The sequence below is a fragment of the Hyaena hyaena genome, unplaced genomic scaffold (assembly GCF_003009895.1).
Source record: "Hyaena hyaena isolate Hyena2069 unplaced genomic scaffold, ASM300989v1 scaffold_1655, whole genome shotgun sequence".
In the NCBI taxonomy this organism is placed as follows: domain Eukaryota; kingdom Metazoa; phylum Chordata; class Mammalia; order Carnivora; family Hyaenidae; genus Hyaena; species Hyaena hyaena.
The window spans coordinates 90,797-118,259 of NW_024082274.1; the positions used below are offsets into that span (position 1 = coordinate 90,797).

The window sequence follows — 27,463 nt, forward strand, 5'->3', positions numbered from 1 at the left end:
CCATAAGGTTAGCAGGAGACCTCTCCACAGAAACATGGCAGACTGGAAGGGAGTGGCATGATATATTCAAAGTGTTGATTGGGAAAAAAAATCTACAGCCAAAAATACTCTATCCAGCAAGACTATTATTCAGAAAGAAGGAGAAATAAAGTTTCCCAGACAAGCAAAAACTAAAGGAGTTCATGACCACTACACCAGCTCTGCAAGAAATATTAAAAGGGACTCTTTGAGAGGAAAAGAAAGACCAAAAGCAACAGGACTATAAGAGAACAAAGAAAAACTCCAGAATCAATGAAAAAACAAGTAACAAAATGGCATTAAAATTCATATCTATCAAAAATCCCTCTGAATGTGGGGCTCCTGGGTGGCTCAGTCTGTTAAGTGTCTGGCTTTGGCTCAGGTCTTGATATCATGGTTTGTGAGTTTGAGCCCCACATTGGGTTCTCTGCTGTCAGCTCAAAGCCCACCTCAGCTTTAGATCCTCTGCTCCCCTCTCTGCCCCTCCCCTGGTCTCTTCCTCTCTCAAAAAAAAAAGTTAATAATCACTCTGAATGAAAATGGACTAAATGATCCAATCAAAAGACTTAAGGTGTCAGAATGGATTAAAAAACAAGACCCATCTATATGCTGCCTACAAGAGATTCATTTTAGACCTAAAGACACCTGAAGACTGAAAGGGAGGGGATGGAGAAACATTTATCAGGCAAACTGATGTAAAAAGGAATCCAGAGTAGCCATACATATATCACAAACTAGATTATAAACCAAAGACTAACAAAAGATGAAGGAGGACACTATAATAAAGGGGTCTAACAAAAGATCTAACAATTTTAAATATTTATGCTCCCAACTTGAAGCACCAAAATATTGAAACCAATTCATAACAAATATAAAGAGACTAAGAGATAATAATACAATAATAGTAGTGGACTTTAACACCCCAATTACATCAATGGGCAGATCATCTAGGTAGGAAATCAACAAGGAAACAATGGCTTTGAATGTCACACTGGACCAGATGTACTTAACAGATATATTCAGAACATTTCATCTTAAAGCAGCAGAATACACATCTTTTTGAGTGCAAATGGGACATTGTCCAGAATAGATCACATACTGGATCACAGATCAGGTCTCAATAAGTACAAAAAGACTGAAATAATACCATGCATATTTTCAGACTACAATGCTGTGAAACTTGAAGTCAACCAGAAGAAAGAAATTGGAAAGACCACAAATACATGGAGGTTAAAGAACACCCTACTAAAGAATAAATGGGTGGGAGTGCCAGGCTGTCTCAGTCATTTAAGTGTCTGACTCTTAATTTTGGATCAGGTCATGATTTCACAGTTCATGAGATCAAGCCCAGGGTGGGTTCTATGCTGACAGAGCAGAGCCTCATTAGGATTCTCACTCCCTCTCTCTCAGCTTCTCTCTCTCTCTCTCTTTCTCTCAAAATAAATAAACAAACTTAAAAAAATGAATGGGTCAACCATGAAATTAGAGAAGACATTTAAAAAAAATACATGGAAACAAATTAAAATGAAAACACAACAATCCAAAACATTTGAGATGCAGCAAAAAAGGTCCTAAGAGGGAAATATATGGCAATACCGGTCTTCCTCAAGATGGAGAAACATTTCAAATAAGCAACCTAACCTTATACCTACAAGAGATAGAAAAAGAACAACAAATGAAGCCTAAAGCCATCAGATGAAGGGAAATGATAAATATTAAACCAGAAAAAAATGATATAGAAACAAAATAGAACATATCAATGAAACCAAGTGCTGCTTTTTTGAAAAAAGTGATAAAATTGATAAACCTTTAGCCAGATTCATCAAAGAAAAAAGGACTGAAATAGACAAAATCACAATGAAACAGGAAATATCACAACCAACACCACAGAAATACAAACAATTTTAAGAGAATATTATGAAAAACTACATCCAATAAAATGGGCAACATGAAAAAATGGATAAATTCATAAAAACATATAAATAACTAAAAGTGAAACAGGAAGAAATAAAAAAAGTTGACCAGACTGAAAACCAGCAAAGAAATTGAATCAGTAATCCATTATCTCTCAACTAACAAAAGTCCAGAGCCAAATGGCTTCACAGATGAATTCTACAAAACATTTAAAGAAGAGTAAACACCTGTTTTTCTAAAATTATTCTGAAAATGAGAAATGGAAGGAAAATTTCCAAATTCACTCTGTGAGACTTTGCTTTATTTTTCAAAAATATATTTGGCATAAAGAAAATAAAAATCTGTATGAGAAACCATGCAACAGTTACAGAATTTATTTTCTTGGGCATCTCAGACAACCCAAAGCTTCAGGTTAACATCTTTATCTTTTTATTTATGCTTCATGTATTAAGTGTCACCAGAAACATAACCACTATTAATACAATGTCACCTTAACAGGCCGTTTTCTTAAGACCCCCATGTATTACTTCCTGAGGAATTTCTGTTCCTTAGAAATTGCAGTCACCAATGTGTCTATCCCAGATTTTTGGCACCAATCATTACTAAAGTCAAGATATTTCCTATAACTGTTTAGCTCAACTATTTATCTTTATGGGTATGTCAGAGATTTTTCTTCTCGTGGCCATATTTTGATTGCTACATTACCATCTGCAAGCCTCTTAATTTCACTACCATCATGAACAAGAAAATCTGCACCCTCCTTGCCTTTGGGTCATGGCTGGGAGGATCCCTTACCATTTTCCCAGGACTCATGCTCATCCTCTAGCTAGATTTCTGTGCTGACAATATAATTGATCATTTCTCTGTGACTCTTTCCCTATTTTACAACTCTCGTACTCAGATATATGGCTTTTAGAAATGATTGGCTTTTACTTTGCTCTTGTTACTCTGCTCTTCACATTGGCATCGGCGACTCTTTCCTACATGTGTATCCTTAGCACCGTTCTGAGTATCCTGTCTGCTAGTCAGATGTAAAAGGCTTTTCCACATGTTCCTCTCTGGAGTGTCATTTCCATCTCTTATGAGAGCTGTATATTCATATATGTCAAGCTTTCAGCAAAAGAAAGAGCATCACTGACCAAAGGAGTAGCTATTCTCAACACCACAATAGCCCCAATATTGAACCTTTTTATTTATATCCTTATGAAACAGTAAGTAAAATAAGTGTTCAAAAACTTGCTTCATAGTGTTGTCTAGAAAGAAATGAATGGATGTCATTGTGAAGATCCAATAAAGGAAATATAAAATTTCAACTTTTACAATATCTTTCCATATCCCCCTTACAAATACTTGCAAGGCTAAGAACATTGCCTAAGATTTCTTTTAAACTGAAAGTAACTATGCTACGTCTTTCAGACTGTCTGTGAGTTCCGTTTTCTCATTGATTTACAATTCTAAATAAAAATCCAGTGGCTATAAAATATAAATCATTTTCCTGATTGTTCTGAATAATAATTTCGTATATTGTGATGACTAAAGGAGTAAATACTGTTTTCATCAACTTAGTCTTAATTTTTGTTAATAATATCACAGTGTCTTTTGTAAACTTATAAAAATATGAAATTATTTCTAACAACCATATTTTTTGCATACTATCTGCAGTATTTGCCCAATTCTTCCAACTCATTTAGTTGACTTGAGTGTTTATTTTACTACACATGATTTGAACATCATATGTCTTCTGTTTTCTAGTCATCCTTAAGGCATGTGTTATGTCTCTTTTTTTTAACATACTTTCCTTGTTTATCTGCATTATGTTTAAAAATATATAACACGTGAATATTTAGGCAGTTATCACTACACTTAAGCCACCAGGAAGTTTGATAAAAATTTAATAAAATTTCTTCTATAGAGAATATTTGTATTGTGTCATATGCTGAGCTAGGTATGTCCTCAATCATATCATATTTAATCTTCACAGCTATATAGCAAATTAGACAAATTATCTTTTTTTTTTTACAAATGAGTAAATAGATGATGCTCAGAAAAGTTGTGTAAGTTGACTGAGGTCTTCTGCTATAACAGCCAATATTATAACCTGATTTGAAAAACAAAACAAACTGACAAAAACTTGTTTGCTCTATTATACATATACTTAAAACTCAGTAGAGACATCCATATTTTACATAGCTTTTACCTACACAATATTACTGGCATTTTTCACTCACTTAAGCTCTTTGGTCATGATTATATTATTATAGTCTAGTCAGTGTCGGTACTAACTCCTAATATACTTGGCATATAAATTAGAACATTAATCAAAACAAAGAAATTCTTCAACTGCTGTTGCTGGTGAGAAATAGAGTGAGCAAGAAAAATCTAAAGTATTAGCAGTATTATGATAATCAGACTTGTTATTAGAAGTTAGACTAAAAAGAATGGAGTTACTGAATAGACTTAGCACAGTGTAGTAGATTACCAGTTTAAAAAAATGGCATTGAGTAGAGATGCATTCAGTAGAGATTTGCATTACGAATTAAGATATCTGGTTGCTAATCTCTGAAAAATAATGCCAAGGGAAAAAATACATTGGGGTTATAATTTACAACTCGATATATCGAAAAGTATAAAAACAAAATAGTATATTTTGTTTTATTATATCAATTCATTCTCAGTTAAAAACAGAAAGTAACTATGTATGTGTGTTGCCAATTGGATATAGTCTATGTGGTATTGTGTGTAAGAGAATAGGCTTTAATTTTAGGAAGTCTAAGATCATATTTGACACTTGATAGCTGTATGAATTTGTGTAAGGTACACAATCTCTATGAGCCTCAGTTCTTCATTTGCGAATGTAGAATAAGAGAATAGAAGTTTCATAGCTGTGTTTAGAGGACTAAATGAAATAAATAATAAAAGTCCTTAAGTATCACTGAAGTAAATAATGCCTTTCTGAAATCACAACTACCATGAATATCCTTCCCAAAGTTAGGAATTAATTCCAACTAAAAAAGTAAATAAAATAGGTAAAGAGGCTATTCATATATGCTAGTAAGTGTTACATAAAATATACAGCACATTAGTTGTATTATTTCAATTAATTCTCAAAAACACTCTTGAAATTTCAACTCCATGTCAAACAAATTAAATGAAGCCTAAAAAAGTTAAGTAACATCCAAAGTCACAAATTCTATTAATTGGCTCATTTGCCTTTTTGTTCCATGTCTTTCTAATGGCAAAAGCCATATACGTTCTATGATAATAAGTTGACCCCTAATGTCTTAAGTACAAGTTAGTAGTAGGTTTAAATGCCATAACTCTATTAACAATTTATTTATTTTTCCTTTCTTGTTCATATTTTAGATGGCTAGTTAATAAAGCAAAAGCATGACACTGTGTGTCATATGTAAAGCATACATCACTGGGTTCTATTTCTGAAGCCGAGACTACACTGTATGTTAACTAACTTGAAAACTAAAAAAAAAGAAAGAAAGAAAGAAATGAAAAGAAAAATAAATGAATAAACTGAAAGCATGAAGTTATGTGTTGATATTCATCATAAATCCCTACAGATATGATTGTTACTATTTCTGAAAATATTATTAAATATGATTTGGTGATCTCTCTTTCCCCCTGACTTGTTACTATACACAACTATATGAATTCTAAAAATTGAATCTTTTCATCTTTAATGAAATGAATAAATATAAAGTATTCCAATTTGGTCTAGGAAATGGTCACTTAAAATAATTATGAAGAGAGTAAAAGACAATTTTAATAAAATAATTAAATTCAGGCAGAAGGAAGGTTTCACATGAACTCTAGTTAATTCATCAAGCATGAATGAGCAGTGCCAGAAGTGAATTTCAGTGTAACTATGAAGCTGAGCTAGATGTTGCCCATAATTAACTGAATTAATTTCTTTTCCTTGTCTCTAGTATATTAAGCTGAACATGAACAACTACTTTATTAAACAATTTAATAAAGGAAAAAGACACAGGATAACATGATCAATAAAGCAAATGGCCTTACAGACACTCTCTGAACATATTTTTCTAATGTCATTTAATGGCTTTAACTAAAGAAGAGATATGGGAGTAAATACATAAGATTAAAAAAACTTTTCAATATTAATGCATTACTAAGGGAAACTGCCACCCAGCACACCAGAAAGCATTATTAAAAATTTTTTTTGTTGTTTTCATTTAAAACACATGAAATGAAGTGGAAGCACTCAAAATGTCCTCTCTCAGACTGTCAAAGGACATTCTTTGGACTTTGACTCTCATGTATTTTTTTTAATAGTCATTTTCTTACCCTGAGCATCAAAGAAATTGCCAAAAATCAGTTTATCAGAGGGCTGTCGCTAATATTTACTTGATGGTAAAGATTTAGGGAGGGCAGGATATCGACGTTTTATGAACAAAAGCCATAAAGATGCTTTCTAGCCTTATTTGCTAATATTCAGTGTTATTTTTAAATTTAGATTTTAAATGGCTCAGTGAATCTCTCACAGGAATCCTTAAAAGGCAAGTCAAACGTAATTGTGATGAAAAGAGTGGAAGGAAATGTGTATCTTAGTAGCAGAAGCCATTATACTTAACTGAAATAAATACAATTAAAAAGTATATTTAGTTGGTGAGATAACCACATGAAGCCAAATTATTCCAAGAGATTTTATTTTTATTATTCTTTATTTAAACTTTTTTTTAATGCTTATTTATTTTTGAGAGAGAGTGCAAGAGCAAACACAAGCTGGGAAAGAGGTAGAGAAAAGAAGACAGAGGATCTGATGCCAATTCTACTTAGACAGCAGAGAGCCTGATGGGGGCTCAAACTCACCAACCATGAGATCATGATCTGAGCCAAAGTTGGACACTTAACCAACTGAACCATCCAGGCACCTCTCCAAGAGATTTTAAATGTTGTAATTGGACCTTACATACAAGTGGGATTTAATCTAACAACAACAACAACAGTAGTTTTAAAAGTCTTAAACTGCTCCTGGGTAGGAATAATATTGTGGATGGTAGGGCTGTCACTGTCATTCTAATAGTGCTGTATGTGCAACACGAGGAAAAGAAGCAGGTGAAAATTAATGTGATATTACGATTTTATCTAATGCTATTCATAGCCAGGGCTTTAATCATGAAATAAAGGAAATATAAATGTTTAAAAGGTAAAAGGGGGTTCCTAAAAATATTGTAGTCCTAAGTTTGAATGATACATTTAAATTACACTCATAGACATTTTATTTGAAAATAAAATATATATGTTTGCTGGCCCTGTCCAATGTAAATACCTAGAAAGGATGATCGAACTTATAGTAATTATCATAGCTAGTGCCCAGAATCTTAACTTGATTTACCATTTCCTAATCAATGGAAGGAGGGCTCTTTCAAGAAATAATTCAGTCCAGTTCTAATACAGAAAAGTGTAGCATGAGCCTGGAAACACTCGTCATCCAAGATGGGAAGGAAACAATCAAAGAGGAAATGTGTACTGCCCAAAAGGGAAGAGTTTTCCCTCCGGCTGATGCACTCCAAAGAGATAGTGATACCAATTTAAACCTCTCTTGGAATGTTTATGTCAATCACTAATGTGACCTACAACAAGAGAAAAATTTATAAAGCCACATATTCATAAAGACACCCACAAAAAGATACTAGAGAACCAACTCTGACTATGGAATAGATATAAAGTAGGCATTCACCTGGACAAATGGAAAAGGGTTGATTAAGAATAGAACCATCTTGCAGTACATAATGAATTAATGAATTCAGCCATTGATCAACAATGGCTGCTAGGGAAAAAAAAGAAGAAGAAGACAATTTTAGGCATGTATCTCCCAATGAAAGTTGAAATTCCAACTCTAGAATAGTCTTGCTGAAAAAAAGCTCCCAAACCTAAACCTGATTAAGCCTCTAAATCTAACTAGCAACTAGAGGAAATCATGAAGATGAGCTTGCAATCAAGTGAAGCATGACTGCACACTGCCCTCCATGAATAATAATAGATTTTCTTGTAGCCTATTTATTGGGCTTTTAGGGTAAAAACATAATACCATTTCATTATTGCAACAAAATTGATCTATAAGATTACCATATTATATACTTGAAAGTTGTGGACAGAGTAAACTTTAAGTGTTCTCACCACAAAAAAAAAAGGGGGGGGGTAAAATATGCCAGTGGTAGCTGTGTTAACTAAGCCTATCATGGTAATCACTTCACAACGTACAACTGTATAAAGTCAACACATTGTACCCTTAAACTTACACAGTGTTGTATGTCAATTATATCTCAATGAAATTGAAAAAATAAATAAGTGAATTGTACCAGGGTATCACTCTCTAAGACATAGAGCCGCATCTGCCAAAATTCTCTTTTACTGAGTGTTCCTTTAATTAGGTTAAATAAACAGTGTATATGGTCATAAATTTGAGTTAGGCCTACCTATTTCTTCCATTTTTCTGCCTACTCTGTTCTAAATCCCCTCTTCCAGTAAGTAATTCCCAAACACTTATGCATCCCAGTTGTGAGTTAGTTCTACATTGGTGACTGTATTATTATTTGATTACATTAATTCATTATATATATTTTATGTTAAATGCATGTTTTGTTATTTTATTTAGATGTATAACACTTATTTAATATTAAGTAGTTATGGGGCTTCTGGGTGAGTCAGTCGGTTAATTATTGTAACAGCATTTTCTGAGAATGAGTATGATAAGTGCATCATAATAGTTATTTTTTAATTTAGAATTACAAAATGGCCTTACTTCTCAATGCCTCAACACTAACAAAGCCTATGGATAAACAACAACAAAGAGGGTATATGTTGAAAAGTTTATATTTCCAGAAGCTTAAATATAAATTAGGGTCTGAGTTTTACTTTTGTAAGAAAGTAGGTTTCACAAGTGTTTTTATTACTCATGAAATATTAGGTGATTGTGATTAATGGAAATATTTCTTTTGTAGAAGACAACATTGTAGGTCCTCTGTGGGATACGAAGGTGAACATAAGCATTCTCAAGGGAGGTTCACCATAGAAAAAGAGTTAAAAGGCTACTGAGAAATGTAATGATGGCTTCCAGAAATCCCTCATTCAAACAGATTCAAACAGAAAACAGAACTGACAGAGCTGCTAAGATCTGAGGCAATTAGTTACTTTCCCAATTTGTGCCACAGTGTAAAATACAAAATGGACAAATAATGCATGTCCCTTTAAGCTCAAAAGTAAAAATTTTTCTATATGTACATTTCTAGCAAGTCATAGAAGATGTCAAACATTAATGATTTCAATGGAATTACAAGACATACCAGTAAGTGAATATGTTCTCTCTTAAATACAATAATTAGGTTATTTATTCAATCATACAGTAAATATATACGTACTACAACATAATATATAAAATATAAGGTTCTCAAATAATCTTGATAACTATATCCAAACATATTAATGTAAAAAATTAATAATTAATTTAAATAGTTTAAAACCTATTTTATTTGTTAAGAAAATTATTGATTGGTTTCTTATATCATACAAAGTATAATGGTTATTATTTAGTCTTCTAAATTTCCATTTTACATTGTGATGGAATAAAGATTATCCATTTCTTTTTTAAGGTGGTGGTATCTTTTAATAAATACTTGACATAAAAGAAAGAAAAATGCATATTTCTCTTAATTTTTCAACAAGAATGTAATGATTTGCATAAATTGGACAAAGCAAGCAGTACTCATTTTATTTATCATCTCTCAATGATGTGAGCTATTGTATGAAGATTTCCAAACTTCTGCTACATTTCAAGTAAGAAAACTAGTAAATAGAGCAGAACTCACGAATGTGTATGAAAACCAAATGCAAACAAGAGAGTTCAATAGAAACTAAGATCATACATGGATTATAGAATAGATTTTGGAATTGTATAAATGACGGTGATATTCGTCATCATGAATTATACATTTCCTCTCCTCCCTTTAATACTCTTGACACCTAAATATCTTTAAGAGAAGAAAAATGAGAGGGAGAGAGACAGAGACAGAGAAATGAACCACACAGTGATCACAGAGTTTGTCCTCCTCGGCCTTTCTGATGATCCTGACCTTCAGATTGTGATTTTCCTCTTCTTATTTATCACATACATATTAAGTATCGCTGGAAACCTGACCATCATCACTCTAACCTTGGTGGACCCTCATCTACAGACGCCAATGTATTTCTTCCTCCGAAACTTCTCTTTCTTAGAAATCTCATTTACAACTGTATGTATTCCAAGATTTCTAGGAGCAATTATCACCCGGGATAAGACTATTTCCTATAACAATTGTGCAGCCCAACTCTTTTTCTTTATCTTCATGGGGGTGACAGAATTTTACATTCTCACTGCCATGTCCTATGACCGCTACGTTGCCATCTGCAAGCCTCTGCATTACACCACCATCATGAACAGGAAACTCTGCACCTTGCTTGTGCTCTGTGCGTGGCTGGGAGGGTTCCTGACCATTTTCCCACCTCTCATGCTTCTGCTCCAGCTGGACTACTGTGCTTCCAATGTCATTGATCACTTTGCATGTGACTATTTTCCCCTTTTACAACTGTCTTGTTCAGATACATGGTTTCTAGAAGTCATCGGTTTCTACTTTGCTTTGGTTGCTTTGCTATTCACTCTGGCATTGGTGGTTTTATCTTACATGTATATTATCAGAACTATTTTGAGAATCCCATCTGCCAGTCAGAGAAAAAAGGCTTTCTCCACATGTTCCTCGCATATGATTGTCATCTCGATCTCTTATGGAAGCTGTATATTTATGTATGCTAATCCCTCTGCAAAAGAAAGGGCATCATTGACCAAGGGAGTGGCTATTCTCAATACCTCTGTTGCCCCCATGCTGAACCCCTTCATTTACACTCTGAGAAACCAGCAAGTGAAGCAAGCCTTCAAAGATGTGGTGCATAAAGTAGTATTTTCTTCAAATAAACGAAATATTTATTTTGGCAAACAAAGGACACACTAAAGAGTAAGTAGGTAAAATCTTTAAAGTCCTAAATATCTGTATCAGTATACTTGTTCTTGTTGTCTCTTATATGCCACCTTGCAGTTAATTTAATGTTTTCCCAGTCTATTACCACTTCTATACCCAGGTTTCTCCAATGTATTGTGTATTCAATTATTTTAAAATATGGTAAATTTATTTCTCCTGTAAAATTTGTTGGAAATTGACTTAAGACATATGCTATAGCACAATGTGAAAAATAGTTTTGATTCTATTAATAAAAAACCCCTAAAACACACATATAATATCATATCATACTTCGAATGTAGAGTTTCAAAATCAGTGTGTGATTTCTTCTGTATTTTCAAGATATTCATTGGTACCCTCCTAACATTTAAAAATCTACACTTCCTATATTATTGTATATTACATTCAGTCCTTAGAAGTAATATGTAGTAGTGAATTGCACTTTAAATGTAGAGCTTTATATTTTGTGAAATTTAGTGCATATTATCAAGGAAAATATTGATCATGATACTGAATACTATTTATAGAATTTTCATGCTCTGTGTTATTTAATATATATGTATGTATATGTATACATATGTATATATGTGTGTATGTATATGTGTATATGTATACATTAAATAACACAGAGTGTGGAAATTCTATAAATAGTAGAATTTATAGAATATATATTCTATATATTCTATATGTAGCATTCTATATGTTCTATATATAAAATATATAGAATACATATTATATAAATTCTATATATATATATTCTGTATGTATACAGAATACATATAGAGAATATATATATTAAATACATATATTTGTTAAAAATTTAAAATAAATGTGATAAACCTAAAACACATGCCATCTCCTACTTCATTGAACATAATTTGTCAGTAGTGCATGTATTTCTCCAGGGTCAGCTAATGAAGATTTCGTTTGTTTGATTGGACCATTTTTCTCTGTTTCTTCATGTTCCTAGTACCTCTGTGTTATTATGTACACATTTGAAAAAACAACCATCTCTCACAGTCTTGTAAACCAGATTTGTGCAGAAGAAGACCATCACCATTCCATCCCCCTAGAGATTCTGGGGGCCTCTCAAGCCTTTTCTAAGGATGTGTATTCTCAGAATTTCACAGGAATATTCCTACTTAGAAGATTTTAATTTTTTTTTTTTTTTTTTTTGCTTTTGATGAAGCTTGTAATTTCTTTCTTAGCTCTGTATCTGTCTGTGGTAACTCAGGTCCTGGAAGCAAGAGCATGTCATCCAGATCCTTTTTCCCAGCAGCCCACAGTCACCTAGAGTATGTCAGGTCCCCTCAGGTAACAAACAAATGTTTTTATTTTACCTTCACTTATTCCTTCTGCAATGCTCTTCCTTACTTTATGTAGATCTGACTTTGTGAACTATATTACTTTCTTTTTCTTTAAAGCATTTCTTTTAACATATCCTTCAAGCTTGGAACACTGACAACACATACACCTAAGTTTCTGTTTGTCCAAGGAATTCTTTATTTCTTCAGGGTTTTTTTGTTTTGTTTTGTTTCGTTGTGCTGGATTTTCAATCCTCTGCTTATGTTATCTTTCTGTTCTTGAATTCCATCTACTGTATCCAGGAGAGCCTTTATCATATTAATCATAGTTGGTTTAAATTTCCAATCTGATCATTCTAACACCTGTCATGTCTGATTCTGAATCATTCTCTGCCTCTTCAAAACTTTTATTTTTCCTTTTGTTATACCTGTACTGTTTTCTTGACAACCAGACATGATGCACTGGATAAAAAGAACTGGAGCAAATAGATCTTTAGGGCTGTGATATTCAGGCATGGGGGGTATTGAAAAGTCCTATGATTAGCTCTCAGTCTCTTAGTGACCCTAGGCCTCTGGACTGTGAACTTTATAATGGTTTCTCAGTTTTTTTCTTCCCAGTTAAATAGGACAGGAAACTTAAGAGTAGGCTATAGTTGGGTATTTCCCTTGTCCCACACAGAAGGCTAGAGGACCCTGGAGCTGGGTATTTCTTCTCTCTGGGTCAGTTAAGCTTTGATATTGTCCCAGTAGGTTGGTCTCTGGTCATCTAAGATTTCTGTGAGGGCAAACTCCCTCAACAACAACATAGTGCTCTGGTGCACTTCAAAACGGTTCCTTTTCTCCTGCCCCTGACAGAAGCACGAGGTCATTTTTCTCTAACATTCACTGTCTGAACCTGGTTGAGCTCTTGGAAGCAAATCTCAAAAATGGGATGGGGGCCTCATGTATCTTGGTCCCCTCAGAGCTTTTAACTCTGAGTTTCCTCCCTAAGCCTCCACAAATTATCAGTTTATTTCTGGTTTCCCTGCTCTGGCACTGGACACTGTGGTAGTTTTTGCTCCCAAGTCTCTGTTCCCTTAAATCTTTATTTCTTGTATTTATCTGTCTGATTTTTCATCTTAAGGGCAATGATTTGCCTTCCCTAAGGATACATAAAGAGTGGATTTTTCAGCCTGTTTATCCTTTTTCTTATTATTAGACTTGAATGGTGACTTGCAACTTCTTACTCGCAGAACTGGAAACTGAAGGTGTCCTCTGTCTTCAAACACATTGTTTTTCCATTTAATCTCACATTTCTATATGTTCTTTTCATAAGCAGTGGTACATATCAAGCTATTCCTTCTTACAGAAAGAGAAGACTCCTCTTATTATGTTTTATTTAATTCTTTAAAAACTTGCAAATTCATTGTTAATCCTATTTTATAAACGAAGAAAGCCTTTTAACACTTTTCCAAGATTGCAACATGAATAAATATCATAGCTTAAATTTGAACCTCTCTCTCTTGGATCTAGGATGCCATTTCAAAAATCTTTATGGTAAACTGTCTCTCATTAGTATTCTTGTGTATCATAGGCACTTATATATCAATAAAATTTTTTTAAAAGTTTGAGCTCTAATGTAACAAAGTTTTGTATACTTGAAAACTTTAGTAGAAATTAAAGAAATCTGTTAAAATAGCTTTTTTAATAGATATGCTGGTTATACTGATTAGCTATGTTTTGAACAGTTAGATCATCATTAGCCCTAAATTATGTTGATCTCCTAATATAATTTTATTAGATATGATGGTTGAATCAGAATAAATTAGAGTCTTTAACAAGCAAAGAGGCATTATTTTGGAGAAACTTTTGATGAACATGAAATTCAACAGAAAGCTTAGAACATGTTGAAAGTATACTTTTGTATAAATTCATATTAGAAAAATGACCAATAAGTAATGGGATCAATAGGGCATATTACTTAGTATAATGGAGTAACTTTGCTGATTAAAAACTGGCTTGGATTTGCAACTACGTGGATGGAACTAAAGGGTATTATGCTAAGTGAAATTAGTCAGAGAAAGACAAATATCATACGACTTCACTCATATGAGGACTTTAAGATACAAAACATATGAACATAAGGAAAGGGAAGCAAAAACAATATAAAAACAAGGAGAAGGACAAAACATAAGAGACTCTTAAATATGGAGAACAAACAGAGGGTTGCTGGAGAGGTTGAGGGAGGGGGGATGGGCTAAACAGGTAAGGGGCATTTAGGAATCTTCTCCTGAACTCACTGAGCACCATATGCTAACTAACTTGGATGTAAATTTAAAAACAAATAAATTATTAATAAAAGAAATTTAAAAATAAATCAACATTTCACATATTGCAAAAATACTGGCTTGGTATTGTAGAAAAAGTTCTGACCTGCTAAACAGGTTACTTTATTTATATTTTTAGAACATTTTCTCTCAATGGTTTATCATGGATTTTTGGTAATTACATGACAGTGGGATTCATACCTATTTTGATTCCATTTTATTCCCAGTGCTTTGTATACTATTTAAAGGTAGCAGGTCCTGGAAAGATATTTTTTGAATGAAAAAAATAATATTTGAGTCAACAGACTTCTTTTTTTTGCTGTTTCTAAAATGAGACAAAAAGGAATCTGAATTGTAAAATTGTGACAAATTCCAAGATATTATGCTTTCATTAATTATAGGGTTAAATCCAGCACATCTTCAAATGGTAAGGGACCTTCTGTAGAAGGTAGATCCTTCTCAAGAATTAACACCATTTCTATTTTGGGAGGATGATTCTTAGAAAAGGTTGAAGAGTTGAATGAATATTTAATCCATATTTTTTTCATGCCTTTCAGTGGAAACCCACTGAGCACTGAACTCTAACCCATTCTTTTTATTGCTCTATATACAGCATTTCTGAATAATCTGTTTGATACTTACTAGCTTGGAGAGTCACTTTTATTGAGACATTTTAGTATATGAGAAAAATGTAGGGGCACCTGGGTGGCTCAGTCAGTTAAGCGTCTGACTTCAGCTCAGGTCATGATCTCATGGTTCATGGGTTCGAGCCCTACATTGGGCTCTGTGCTGACAGCTAGCTCAGAGCCTGGAGCCTGTCTTCAGAGTCTGTACCTCCCTCTCTCTTTGACCCTCTCCTGCTTACACTGTCTCTATCTCTAAAAAAAGAAAAAAATGTAATGTTTTTATGTAAGACTAAGTTGTCCCAGTATTTAACTCAGCAAGAAAAGAAGTGGGGGCATCAAGTTATCAGAGAAATTCTGATTTAGGAAATTCAGGATACCTCTCCCAAAAGCTTTGCACATTTAGTTATTTTCTCATTTAGATAATATGCAAAATATTCCATATATTTTTGACTTACTTCATATGCCCCTTGTACCTCTTTGGGCATTATCACAAAAGTTTGTTGTTCCAGTATTGGTGCAAATCTTGATAACATTTTTATAATCCTTAGTGTACTTTCCTCTAGCCCTTTGTTGGCACATTTGATTCACTGGAGTATTAGCTGTGAGAGATGGGCATTTATAGTAGATAAAACATGTGCCTATGCAGGTGAAATTCCATATAGGATCCTCGTCCAGAAAGGCCAAAGTAGCTCCAAACCTAGCTTCTCTTCACTATTTTTGCTACCATAATTACAATGGAAAATGTGTAATAGAATATAAATTATTGAAATAAAGTAATTCCAAATGTATTAAGAGTGATTTTTTAGGAATACTGAATCTCTTAACGTAAAACTGAAATAGCTGTCAGTGTGGGGTTTTTTATCATTTCAACCAGCTGATGCAGAGCTTTTCTATGACAAATAGAGGTAAGATTGCAAAGTTGAAGTCAATGACAAATTTCCTTTTCTTGGCACTGATTCATTCATTCTTAGCTCAACTTTTCGTCGGATCATATATAAAAATTTGGGGAAGCTATTTCTTTCCAAATTCATCAAGGATTATGATAAATGAGCATGTTACCTTTCCTATTTCTCATAACAATTTATTCCTTTATTAATTCCAGAAAATTATTTTCTCTGAGTTTGAATGTATGTTTACCAAGTAGCCCATGCTCTATTCTAACATTTAGTAGCTGTCTGAACTTGTTTATGTTATCTGACCTCTCTCATTGTCAGTTTCTTTTAACCAACATAGAGTTATCAAAATGACTAAATGAAGTAAGAACATACAGCATTAGCACTATCTTTCACATGAGGGACTATAAATATAGTTTTCGTTATTTTGCACTGGGGCTTTATTCCTCAAGTGTGAGCACTGATTTTATTTTTAGGATTAATAGGTATCTGTTATCTAGGAATATACATGCTATAACATTTTTGTACAATTCAATTTCATTTTGTACTTAAATTAGCCCTAATTCCATGATATATTATTCTTATTTTAAAATTTTAAAAAAAACTAAAACTCAGAGAGATTAAGTAACTTGTCCAAAATTACAGTACTATAATGTGGCTAACTTGCATTTTAACTTTAATTTAAACTATTTAATTTCTTTTTCAATGCAAAGCCCACAAGTTGCCCCAATAATGTCACACATTATAAATTAAGTTCTGATGCCTTAGGTTTTACAGGAAGTTCTTTCCTTTTTTAAATTGAAAATGATCTGCAAGTATACTTGCAACAAACTGAGACAATCAGGGTTTAAGTAGAATACCTCTATGAAATCCTTCAGATTTAAAAGTGATTTATGTGATTACTGTTTTTCCTTCATTATTCCTATTCATACTGGTTGGTGCTCTGATCTGACTTGGATTCAAACTTCCCTTTTCTGTTAGAATAAAAGCAAGGTCATATCTTTTTTTTAGAGGACTCAGGTAAACTGCATTCTGAACCAACTTTAGGAATACTCTAAGACATTACTAAAGTAATAATCTGACAAAGAATCTAAATTGGTTAATTTTATGAGATTTTTGCATTCAGTCACCATAAAGTTCTTACATGATGTTAGATGTTACCAAACATAGTCAAAAATGGAATGAATCATTCCAAAAAAAAATATTACTAGGTATAAACCAAACAATTACTCAAGACGTCAGATTAAACCAGCATTTTGCTCTCTACTCTGACAAGTTAGCCTAGCATATAGACTTCATACCAAGGAAAAGATTATCAAATGAGAGAGAGATTGAGAATTGGAAAACTATGTAGTAATGTTGTGGGTATAAATTGCCTTGAGGATATATGTATTCACAACTTTCTTAGGAGTTTTAACTCGAGAGATTTCAGCACTCATAGAGAATGCAGAATGATAAAGTTAGTTTCCAACTAAATTGTGGAGTTTAGGGAGCCTCTAATCATTCTTCCTAATTATTAAAACAAAACAAGGAAAAGCAATTTCTTACACTTTAATAGGTATTTTTAAATTGTTGCGTATTAAGTTGGAAATAGGAAGGTACTGTTCTTTTCTCAACCATCCTTTTAAGGCCATCCTTAAAATTCATATGAAATGGCAGAGGTGTCCTAAAAGTCATTTATTTAAATAAAATACTTAGTTGGTGCTTATTATTTTATTCACATATGTCAGTTATTTCATTTAGCACAATAGCTGTATTTGTTCATTAAATAGGTTAATTTTCACTTTCAATGAACCACACAACATAGTTCACCAATAAGATATCCAGGATGGTTAAAATTCATCAAAACAAAAATGAGCAGAGAGCATACTAAACTTGTAATCATAAGTTTCATGTGACTAGGAAGAAGAAATATGGATGACTGGTTAAGAAGGAAAGCCTCAAATGATGTTTTAGAGTCTTGGATATATTTTTCATTACTCTACCAGATACATCACAGAAATGGTTGAGAGATCAAAGAGTCTATATATACAGCTGTTAATTATAGAGGATTGTTAATTGAGAACAATGACCTTTGTCTTTTTAAAAATTTTTTAAAATGTTTATTTTTGAGAGAGTGTGAGCAGGGGAGGGGCAGAGAGAGGAGGTTAGAGGATCTGAAGCAGGCTCTGTGCTGACCGCAGAGAGCTGATGTGGTGCTCAAACTCATGAACTGTGAGATCATGACCTGACCCTAAGTCAGATGCTCAATCAACTGAGCCACCCAGGCACCTCAAGAACAATGACCTAGTTGAAATATCTATTATACACTTGAATTACTATAAGTTTGTTTACAAAATATGTCATTGTGATGTCTGTTTCTCTAGTAAGTGCTCTTCAGCCTGTTTTCAGTCTCTGAGAAATAGCAAAAGAAATATTCGTTTCATGTGAATCTCAAATACTTTCCAGTATTATTATTAGCACTATCCATTTTAGCTGAAATTTACCTTCTAATCAACACTAATATTTTGGCTAAACAGGGTAGTGAGTGAAAAGAGAGCTCAGGCATGTAAGAGAAAACAAACAAAAAAAAAATTTCACAGTATTATAATGCATCATATACTACAAATCAACAATCTGACATCATTAAACTAAATATTCTATTGCAAAACTTCTCTCAGAACACTGAACTGAAAAACCTAACTATTTAATGAGAATGCACAGAGTAAGGGATATGATAATTGACTAGTTCAATTCATTGAGGGAATTTATAGGTTTTCTCTAAAATGCATTGATGATGATGATGATGATAATGATGATGATGATAATGATGATTCAGGAAGAGAAAATAAAGGGATTTCATGCGCTATTTCTTTGATTACTCTCAGATGTTGAAAAAATAAAGTTTCTACAAGTGAAGGCTAATGTACATAGAAAAAATATGTAAAAATATAATACGCTATAGAAAGTAGAATACATATATAGAGAGAATACACTTACAACATTTAGATGAAAGAAACTTTGAAGAAAAATAAAAGTTCTGTAGAAGATAATGTTTATTTTAGGTATTCATACAATTTTGCTTCCTTAGCTCACAAAATATATGAATCCAATCTACTAAATTTCTGCCCTGCCTTTTCCATATTCTGTGTACTCTAGAATCTGAGGACATTAACATTCTGGCAACGAATTCATTATCTCTGCCTTGAGATGAGGAGTAAGTGGTTGAAAGGAGAATGTGAGTGAGAGTGAAAACAGAAATCTATCATATTGCTAAAGATTTAACTTCAATAACTTTCAAGTTTTGGCGACATTCCCATTTGAGGGACCTTTTTCCTGCACATCTGTATTTCTGTATTTTATGAGTAAGTAATAATACAGGATATTCAATGAGAGAAATGAGGAAATGAGACACTTTTACTGTGATTGGAAAAAGTACAAGGAGTTTCCCAGTTGGAATGCAACCCTTGAGAGAAGTATTTCTGTGTCAACAGGTAGTATTTCTATTCCAGTTATCAAACATTCAGAAAAACCTGGGTTTAAATCACTGTTTTCTCATTTAGGGTATATGACTCATATAAGATTTTTAAGACTTGTTTTAGATTCCGTTTCCAATCTGTAAAATCAGGATTTTATGATGAAATAATCTATGTAAAATACATAGTGTGCCATATAGTAAAAACTTACTTTAACATGTGTTACCTACTTTTATTAAGTTGTCTTAGATTAATTTAATTTAATTGCCAAAAATTGAATCAGTGCAGCATATGTTTACTTCCAGAGACATATTCCAGCAATATCCATGGATAATCCTCTTTTATGCAATTTTTCTATTTGTGCTTTTCCCTCTAGATTATACAAGAGAAGAAAAAAATGAGAAACCACACAAAAGTAACAGAGTTTATCCTCCTGGGATTGTCAGATGACCCACAGCTTCAGGTGCTGATCTTTGTCTTCCTGCTCATCACCTACGTGCTCAGCATCACTGGCAACCTGACCATTATCACCCTTACCCTGCTGGATTCCCACCTCCAGACCCCCATGTATTTCTTCCTCAGAAACTTCTCCATATTAGAGGTTTCATTCACAACTGTCAGCATACCCAAGTTCCTGGGCACCATAATGACAGGAGATAAAACCATTTCATTTAAAAAATGTATGAATCAGTTATTTTTTTTCATTCTCTTGGGAGTCACTGAATTTTACCTTCTGGCCGCCATGTCCTATGACCGTTACATTGCCATCTGCAAACCTCTGCATTACATGACCATCATGAACCCCAGAGTCTGCATACTCCTTGTCTTTGTTTCCTGGCTGGCTTCATTCTTAATCATATTCCCATTACTTATGCTGTTCATTCAGCTTGATTACTGTAAGTCCAATGTTATAGACCATTTTACCTGTGATTATTTCCCCTTACTACACCTTTCTTGTTCAGACACAAAATTCCTAGAAAAAATGGGATTTTCATGTGCTGTGATTACTCTAATGTTCACTTTGGCATTAATAATTCTGTCCTACATATATATCATTGGAACAATTTTAAGAATTCCTTCTGCTAGTCAGAGGACAAAGGCCTTTTCCACCTGTTCTTCCCACATGATTGTCATCTCCATCTCCTATGGCAGCTGCATTTTCATGTACATTAATCCATCAGCAAAAGACAGAGTGTCTCTGAGCAAGGGCGTTGCTGTGCTAAACACCTCAGTGGCCCCCATGCTGAACCCCTTTATTTACAGCCTAAGGAATCAGCAAGTCAGGCAAGCCTTCACGGACAGGGCAAGAAAGATTGTATTTTTCTCAAAAAAATGAAAAAAAAAATAAAAGCACTGTCATAAATTAAAGGTATAGTGAAGAATAGTTAAACAAAAACCAGGGCCCCTTAAAAGTCAATGAATATCCGCGAAGCCTCACTGGAGTTATTTTTCATTGCCTTTATTTCTGTTGCCAGCAATATACTAAAGATACTTGAATATATATTTTTACCTATTCAAATTCCATCCCTCTCTCATACATTTCCCCTCCTTTGAGTTAGTCTTTCCACTCTGTAACTATGAGGCTTGCCTCAGTTCCTTCTTTTAAATAGTTTTAAATTCTAATTTTTCCACAGTAATTCTTAGAGAATTAAGAAACAGAAAAAGACAGACCGAAAAGCATTAGGGAGAAAACTGTTTTATAATTTCATCAGAAAAGACTCTTTCTAGACATTCAGAAAATATTAAATCACATTTAACATTATTTTAAATTTACTACACAAAGACCATAAATATAGCTTGGCAGTCTTAGTAGAATATTATAGGTACTATCTTCTCCTATATTACAGCACTATTAGTAATTATTTAAAAATGGTAAAACTGAAAGAATAATGTATATATATATTTTTTTTGAGAAATCAAAAAAATCTTTCATTATTCAGTTTAAAGTTTTCTGTGCCATATAATTTATCAATTTAAAACATAATTATGAATACATAATTAAGGAAAACTTAAATTAGTCCTTTTGTTTGGAACTCCATACTTATTAGATAAGTTCTTTAAAAAAAACCTTGAAGAAATAAATACTAGATACCAGATATAACTACATTTGTTGTGGTTCAGGGGTATCTTTAAATGAGTGGTTGACGTTAAACTGCTCTTTTTGATAATCAATGGCTAAGAGTTGTAACTTTCTCTTATCTTTACTGGCTATTTTGATATAAAAGCTTGCAGGGACAATCCACTTAAATGGAAACGATGCCTTCTTGGTTTCATAATATACTTTGTTCATAGAAATCTTATTTAAGAAAAATCTATCACAAGCCCACTCTCACTGCTTTTATTCAGCACTCTACTCTCAAGTTCTATCCAGGACATGGGCACAAGAATAAAGAATACACTTAAAACTACAGGAAAAGAAGAAACAAATAAATATTTCTTTACATATAACAAGATTTCCTCCTAAGGCCTTAGTGCACTTACACTAAATGTTTCTTAGGTCGGACATACTCCTTTCCCAGATATCTGCATGGGATATCCCAGACACCCGCGTGCCATCTCAGTAAGGCCCACCCCATCACTTCTCGGCCATTTGGCCGAGATCAACTGTAGGCTCACCCCAGTGACACTGTTTAAAATTGTAGTAGCTCCCCACTTCCAAGGTTTTTACATTTTCTCTTCCTTTACAAAACATTGGTTAATTTATAAGAGACCATATATATACTAATCAATCGTGTCCATTGCTTATTGTCCATCTCACACTCCTCCCCTGTGAAAGCAGGGATCTCTGTCCACTTTGTAGACAAAACAATGTGCTCCAGCAGTGCTGTGCCGAGGCCTGCCTATCCACTTCCCAGCAGCCAGCTGGGTTTGTATCCCCTCAATTCTGCATTCAGGGAGGCCACAGCACCTGCCACGGTGGGAGACTTTACATCTTAAAAATTGATAAGCTCTACCGATAGGCTCCTCAACCCACTCGCTGAGAGGCAGTTGTGAAACATTTACTGGACGTCACTAATCCTCCTCATTTAGAACATGTGTCTGCCATGTAGTGGATACTCAATAAATATCTTTTTAATAAATAAATATGTTTAAATAAAGTAGAATGGCTCCAGTGTCCTAGTAATCAGAGCACTGACTAAATATTTTGGCCAACAGAAACACACACAATTTATACAATAATGTACATGACATTGCATTAGCTTTTAAAACAATGTTCAAATAAAATGTGTTTTTCATTTTAACTAGACAACTTTGTATGATAAAGAAATAATTTGCTGAATATTTTATAATGCATTTGGTGTTCATTTTCTTCTTTTACTTAACGTTAGGCCATTTGACAACTATGTAAAAATCTATTTGACTCTTCATGAAGTCAATAATATCACTTCTTAAGGTTTTCCTAATGAGCATTCTAATGGTAGGAATTCTCATGATGTAAACCCTTGTTTTTCTCATAGAAAAATCTATAACTATTTGGGTTACACCTAGTAATGTACGAAATCCAACATCATCTGTCAATCAATACACTTTTGAGATTATAAATTCAACTTATAGAATAATAGCTCAACTAAATGATGGTACTCAGTAAATGGGAGACCAATCAGATATTCTGCGGGATAGTAGGGGCAGCCTACCTATAAAGGATGTTAATATATCACTGAACATAATTAGTTGTATGCACTGGAATTATTTAGCAATATGATGTCAGTTAAGGTTCCGAGAAAGTCTTTAATAATTTTTTAAAATTTATTTTAGAGAGAGAGAGAGCAAGGGTTAGGAGAGGGGCAGAAGGAGAGCCCAAGCAGGCTCTGCATTCAGCATGGAGCTCAATGTGGGGCTTGATCCCTTGACCCTGAGACCATGACCCTAGCCAAAATCAAGAGTCTCAACCAACTGAGCCACCCATGCTCAGCACTCTACAAGAGGTCCTTTAAGAAAGCCTTAAATTATTTGGATCCTTTAACCACTTGATTTAATAAATTTTATTTACAATTTTGAAAACGTTATCGTAAAACATTATTTGTAACTGTAGGAGAGTGAAGCCTGGTACCTGAACAATGTGTTTCATTGGCCTAAAACACAGTCACTCATCAACCTCAGAATATATGAAGGTAATTGACACATTATTAAAAGCCAGATGTCCTAGTATCTTGTAGAGATGAAGGTAACAGGTATAATCAGTCTTAATTAAAAGTAAATTATGAGGAGGCCCAGAGAAAAGCTAGACAGCTATTAGGAACTAGGAATAAAATAATAATGGTAGAAAGTAAGAGAGTGGAGAATGATGAAGGAAGAAAGACAGGCAATTCAGCATCTAAAAGTCTCAGAAAAGATATGGAGAAGAAACCTGTCTAATAGGATATGTGAAATGAAGTGCAGTGCTTTGTGAGATAGAAACTCACTCCCTTTTCTTTTAAGAAAATCAATAAAGACTGCATTGCTCACAAACACACAAGTGTGGTCAGCAGACACTTAACTAACTTCTTTCTGCTACAGACTCTTTATCCGAATAATAGCACTGACCTCAGGGGTTTTGTGTTGTCTGCTTGTTCCAAAAAGTTGAGATAATTTAAGTGTATGGTCAGTGCCTGTTAATCAAGAAAAGCTCAAAACAAAATAGAATCACTATTTGGAAACAAAAATTAAGGCAAAGGAATAGAATTTTCCTAAGTAGAAAATCAGTTTCACTATCTCTACTGAAATATATTGAATGAGTATTTTCAATGCCTATTTTAATATGTATCAATTATAAAGTCAACACAACTCAGGACGCCTGGGTGGCTCAGTAGGTTAAGCACCCAACTCTTGGTTTCACTCAGGTCATGATCTCACAGTTCATGAGCTCGAACCCTGCATCGGGGTTTGTGCTGACAGAACAGAGCCTGCTTGGGATTCTCTCTCCCTCCCTCTCTTCTACTCCCCTGCTCACTCTCATCTCTCTCTCTCCCTCTCTCTCTCTCTAAATAAATAAATAAATAAATATTAAAACAAACAAATAAATTCAAGACATCTCAGTGTCTATGTATTGTTCTATGTGTTAGCTAGTGGTTTGTTCATCCTTTCTCACTTCTTTCTTTTGTCCCACTTTCTAAATATTCTCATCTTTAAATCCTGCATATTATCTGCATTTCTGGCATTAAATGCATGCATGTTTTATGTCCACACTTTTAACTGTAGAAAATAAAAATAAGTCATCAGATGTAAAATTATATATATGTGTACATACAGTATTCAAATATTGTATTCTTCTAGCAATAAAAATGGCATCTCTCACTGAAGAAAATGTGCAAATAAACAAGTTAAAAATATTCGATGTCAGATTTCCAGATATTTATTTTACTGGTTCACAAATATTCTCACAAGAAAAAGATGTCATATGCACAAATATAAACCAGGATTTAATGGAAGTAAATAATATCGTGAAGGAAAGTGCTCAAAAGGCAAGAAAAGTCACATTAGCAGGAGCTAAGGGAAAGCTTTCCCTAAATTCAATACAGGGATAAGCCTTCTCATGTCTTTAATAGGTTGTCCATTACAGAAGGCAATCAATTCACACCAGAAATCAATAGCAGTGTTTTCTACCATTTCATTCTGCTAAAGAATTCTTCTCTAGGTTGCCAGAATTCAAAGGATATAAGGATACCAATTCTACTGAGGAAAATTCCAAAGTTTCTGGGAGAAAAATGTGAATTCCTTGTATAATCAGAAGGGTGATATTCCTTCAGGTCTCATACATTCATTATATACATTGTTTGTGATATTTGCCTATTTACTTCAGTAAGTTTGCTTTTTATATTTTTTAATCAATATTTATAAAAATGATTTACCCCTATCTTTAATGATTCTTCTCCTTGGTACTTGCTTTACTTAATGAATTCCCCTGGGCCAACAAAAAGACACATAAAATAAGTCCAGTTCCATTTGTATGGCATGCATAGGGAAGAACATTCTTTATCTTGTGTTTTTCAAAACAGCATTTGCAGGAAAATATAGCAATCCCTGAACCTAAGGAAAATGCTACTTAGGTTTTATAGGTGTATGATCATAGAATTACAAACTATTGATTTTAAATGTTTACACAAATAGAAAAAAAATGATTTAATAAATCACCGTTTTGTACTATATGAAAAGAAGCAAATGGAAGAGTACTTTACTAGTCAACCAGGTGAACTGATTTTGTACATGGAGCTTGATAAAGATGAAAAGCCAGAATGAGCTGTATTATAATAAAATGTCCTCAGACTTTCATAGTATCAATAATGAAGGATATTGTGAGTCACATATAACTAATCTAACAACAAAGAGAATTATGATCCTTAAAACCATGAAAAAGCTAAATCAACATACTTGTTTTTAGAGCACAATAGAAACCAAATCTTTTGCTAACTCAATTTAGCAGCTCAGAAATTATGTAAATGTTTAAGCAAATCAGATGATAAATCTGAGACTAGCTCATCAACAAGAACCAGGAAGTAAGTCAATTTTTATTCTTCAATATAATATATATACTTTCATTGTATTCAAATGTCTTTAAAACTATTATTTGTATATAAGTTTGTAGATTCACAAACCTATCAATATTAAAAATTAAATAATTGTTTACTACCAAGAGACTATTAATGAAATGCTAAAGGAGGAACACAGAAATAAGTCTTGGATTGTTCATTTCTTTCTAACTTGGAAAGGTATTCTGTTATAAAAATATGATTTTTTAAAAATGTCCTATTGAATCTTTTATTCTCTCCCTTTTAAGAGCTACCACTTCTTGGAATAAAACACCTCTTTTCCATAGTTAATATCTCTTCTAATTGCTTATTTTTTCTGTTAAATTCAAGTGTAAATATGCTTACTACATTTAATTTTAAAGGTAGATCTATATTATAATCATTTTTGTTACATACATTACAGAGGGGTATTGGGTGAGAAATAGGCATTAAAGAGAACATTTGTTGGGATGAGCACTGACTGTCATATGTAAGTAATGAATCATTAAATTCTACTCTTGAAATCATTATTATACTGTATGTTAACTAATTTAACTTAATATAATTTAACTAATTAAAATTTTTTTTAAATTTACTATTGGAAAGGATATCTGCTTTCCAGTAAATGTTATATTGATTATCTACTTGTCCATTTTCCATGACAATATTGTAAAAAAAAAAAAAAAAAAGAATCTGCATTGTATGAATTAAACTATTTCTCGGCTATAATTATTTTAGTGATAGAAGATTTCCCTTTTATCCTTCTGGACTTGTTATCAGAAAAGGATTTTAAAAAGTAAGAAAATGATAGCATCAACCAAACCTTTAAGAAGGTAATTAATGAGAAACTGTGAGCAAAACATTCCCATGGATAAACATGTATGTTCTAACGTGGGATGATTACTAGGGTGACAAGTTGTTTAACCTTGGGGAAGTTCCCTCAACTATGTGGGCTTCAAAATAGAAAATGTAGGGGTAGCCTAAACAATCCCTGTAAGATTTCAAACTCTATACTTAGATTATCCATAATTCAGACTAGTTTTTATATTGAGGAAAAGAAAAGATCAATTGAAATATTTTCATGTATTTATAAAGAAGAGAATAATTAGAAGCTTAACCTTAAAGAAACATTAGAAGATATAGTTTCTGCCTAAATGTTAGCACAAGACTTGGTTTTTATCCATGGACTGTGATTATGTATTTTCAACAAAAATAGATAAACCTTTAACTTCAGATCATATTTATTACTTGAATATAAGGTCCAGTAGAAACTGGAGAGAGTTGCTAAAGGGGAAGGTATGTTTTTGGCTTCCATAGATTATTCATCATCATGGATATTTTAAGATCCTTAAACTCTAACTCCAATCCTGTTTTCACTTTTTATGTCCTATAGGGAAACATACATTCTCTGTTCGAAAAGGTGGAAGAAAAGATCAGCA

The 27,463-nt window shown here is 33.2% G+C and overlaps 2 protein-coding genes and 1 pseudogene across 2 annotated transcripts; all 3 read left to right on the top strand.

The window, feature by feature from the left end:
* The first annotated feature begins 2,277 nt into the window (after positions 1-2,277).
* LOC120226262 lies at positions 2,278-3,189 on the top strand (annotated as a pseudogene).
* A 6,791-nt stretch (positions 3,190-9,980) lies between these two features.
* Positions 9,981-10,949, top strand: LOC120226263 (olfactory receptor 6C3). The gene has a single exon (XM_039224441.1). It carries the CDS (start codon positions 9,981-9,983, stop codon positions 10,947-10,949), a length of 969 nt encoding a protein of 322 aa, XP_039080372.1.
* An 8,987-nt stretch (positions 10,950-19,936) lies between these two features.
* On the top strand, positions 19,937-20,875 carry LOC120226273 (olfactory receptor 6C1-like). Its single transcript, XM_039224450.1, has one exon. The coding sequence runs from the start codon at positions 19,937-19,939 to the stop codon at positions 20,873-20,875; it is 939 nt and encodes a 312-aa protein (XP_039080381.1).
* The last annotated feature ends 6,588 nt before the right edge of the window (positions 20,876-27,463 follow it).

Coding starts and splice junctions, on each gene's coding strand:
- LOC120226263 (XM_039224441.1), top strand. CDS start 9,981: ATGAACCACACAGTGATCACAGAGTTTGTCCTCCTCGGCCTTTCTGAT.
- LOC120226273 (XM_039224450.1), top strand. CDS start 19,937: ATGAGAAACCACACAAAAGTAACAGAGTTTATCCTCCTGGGATTGTCA.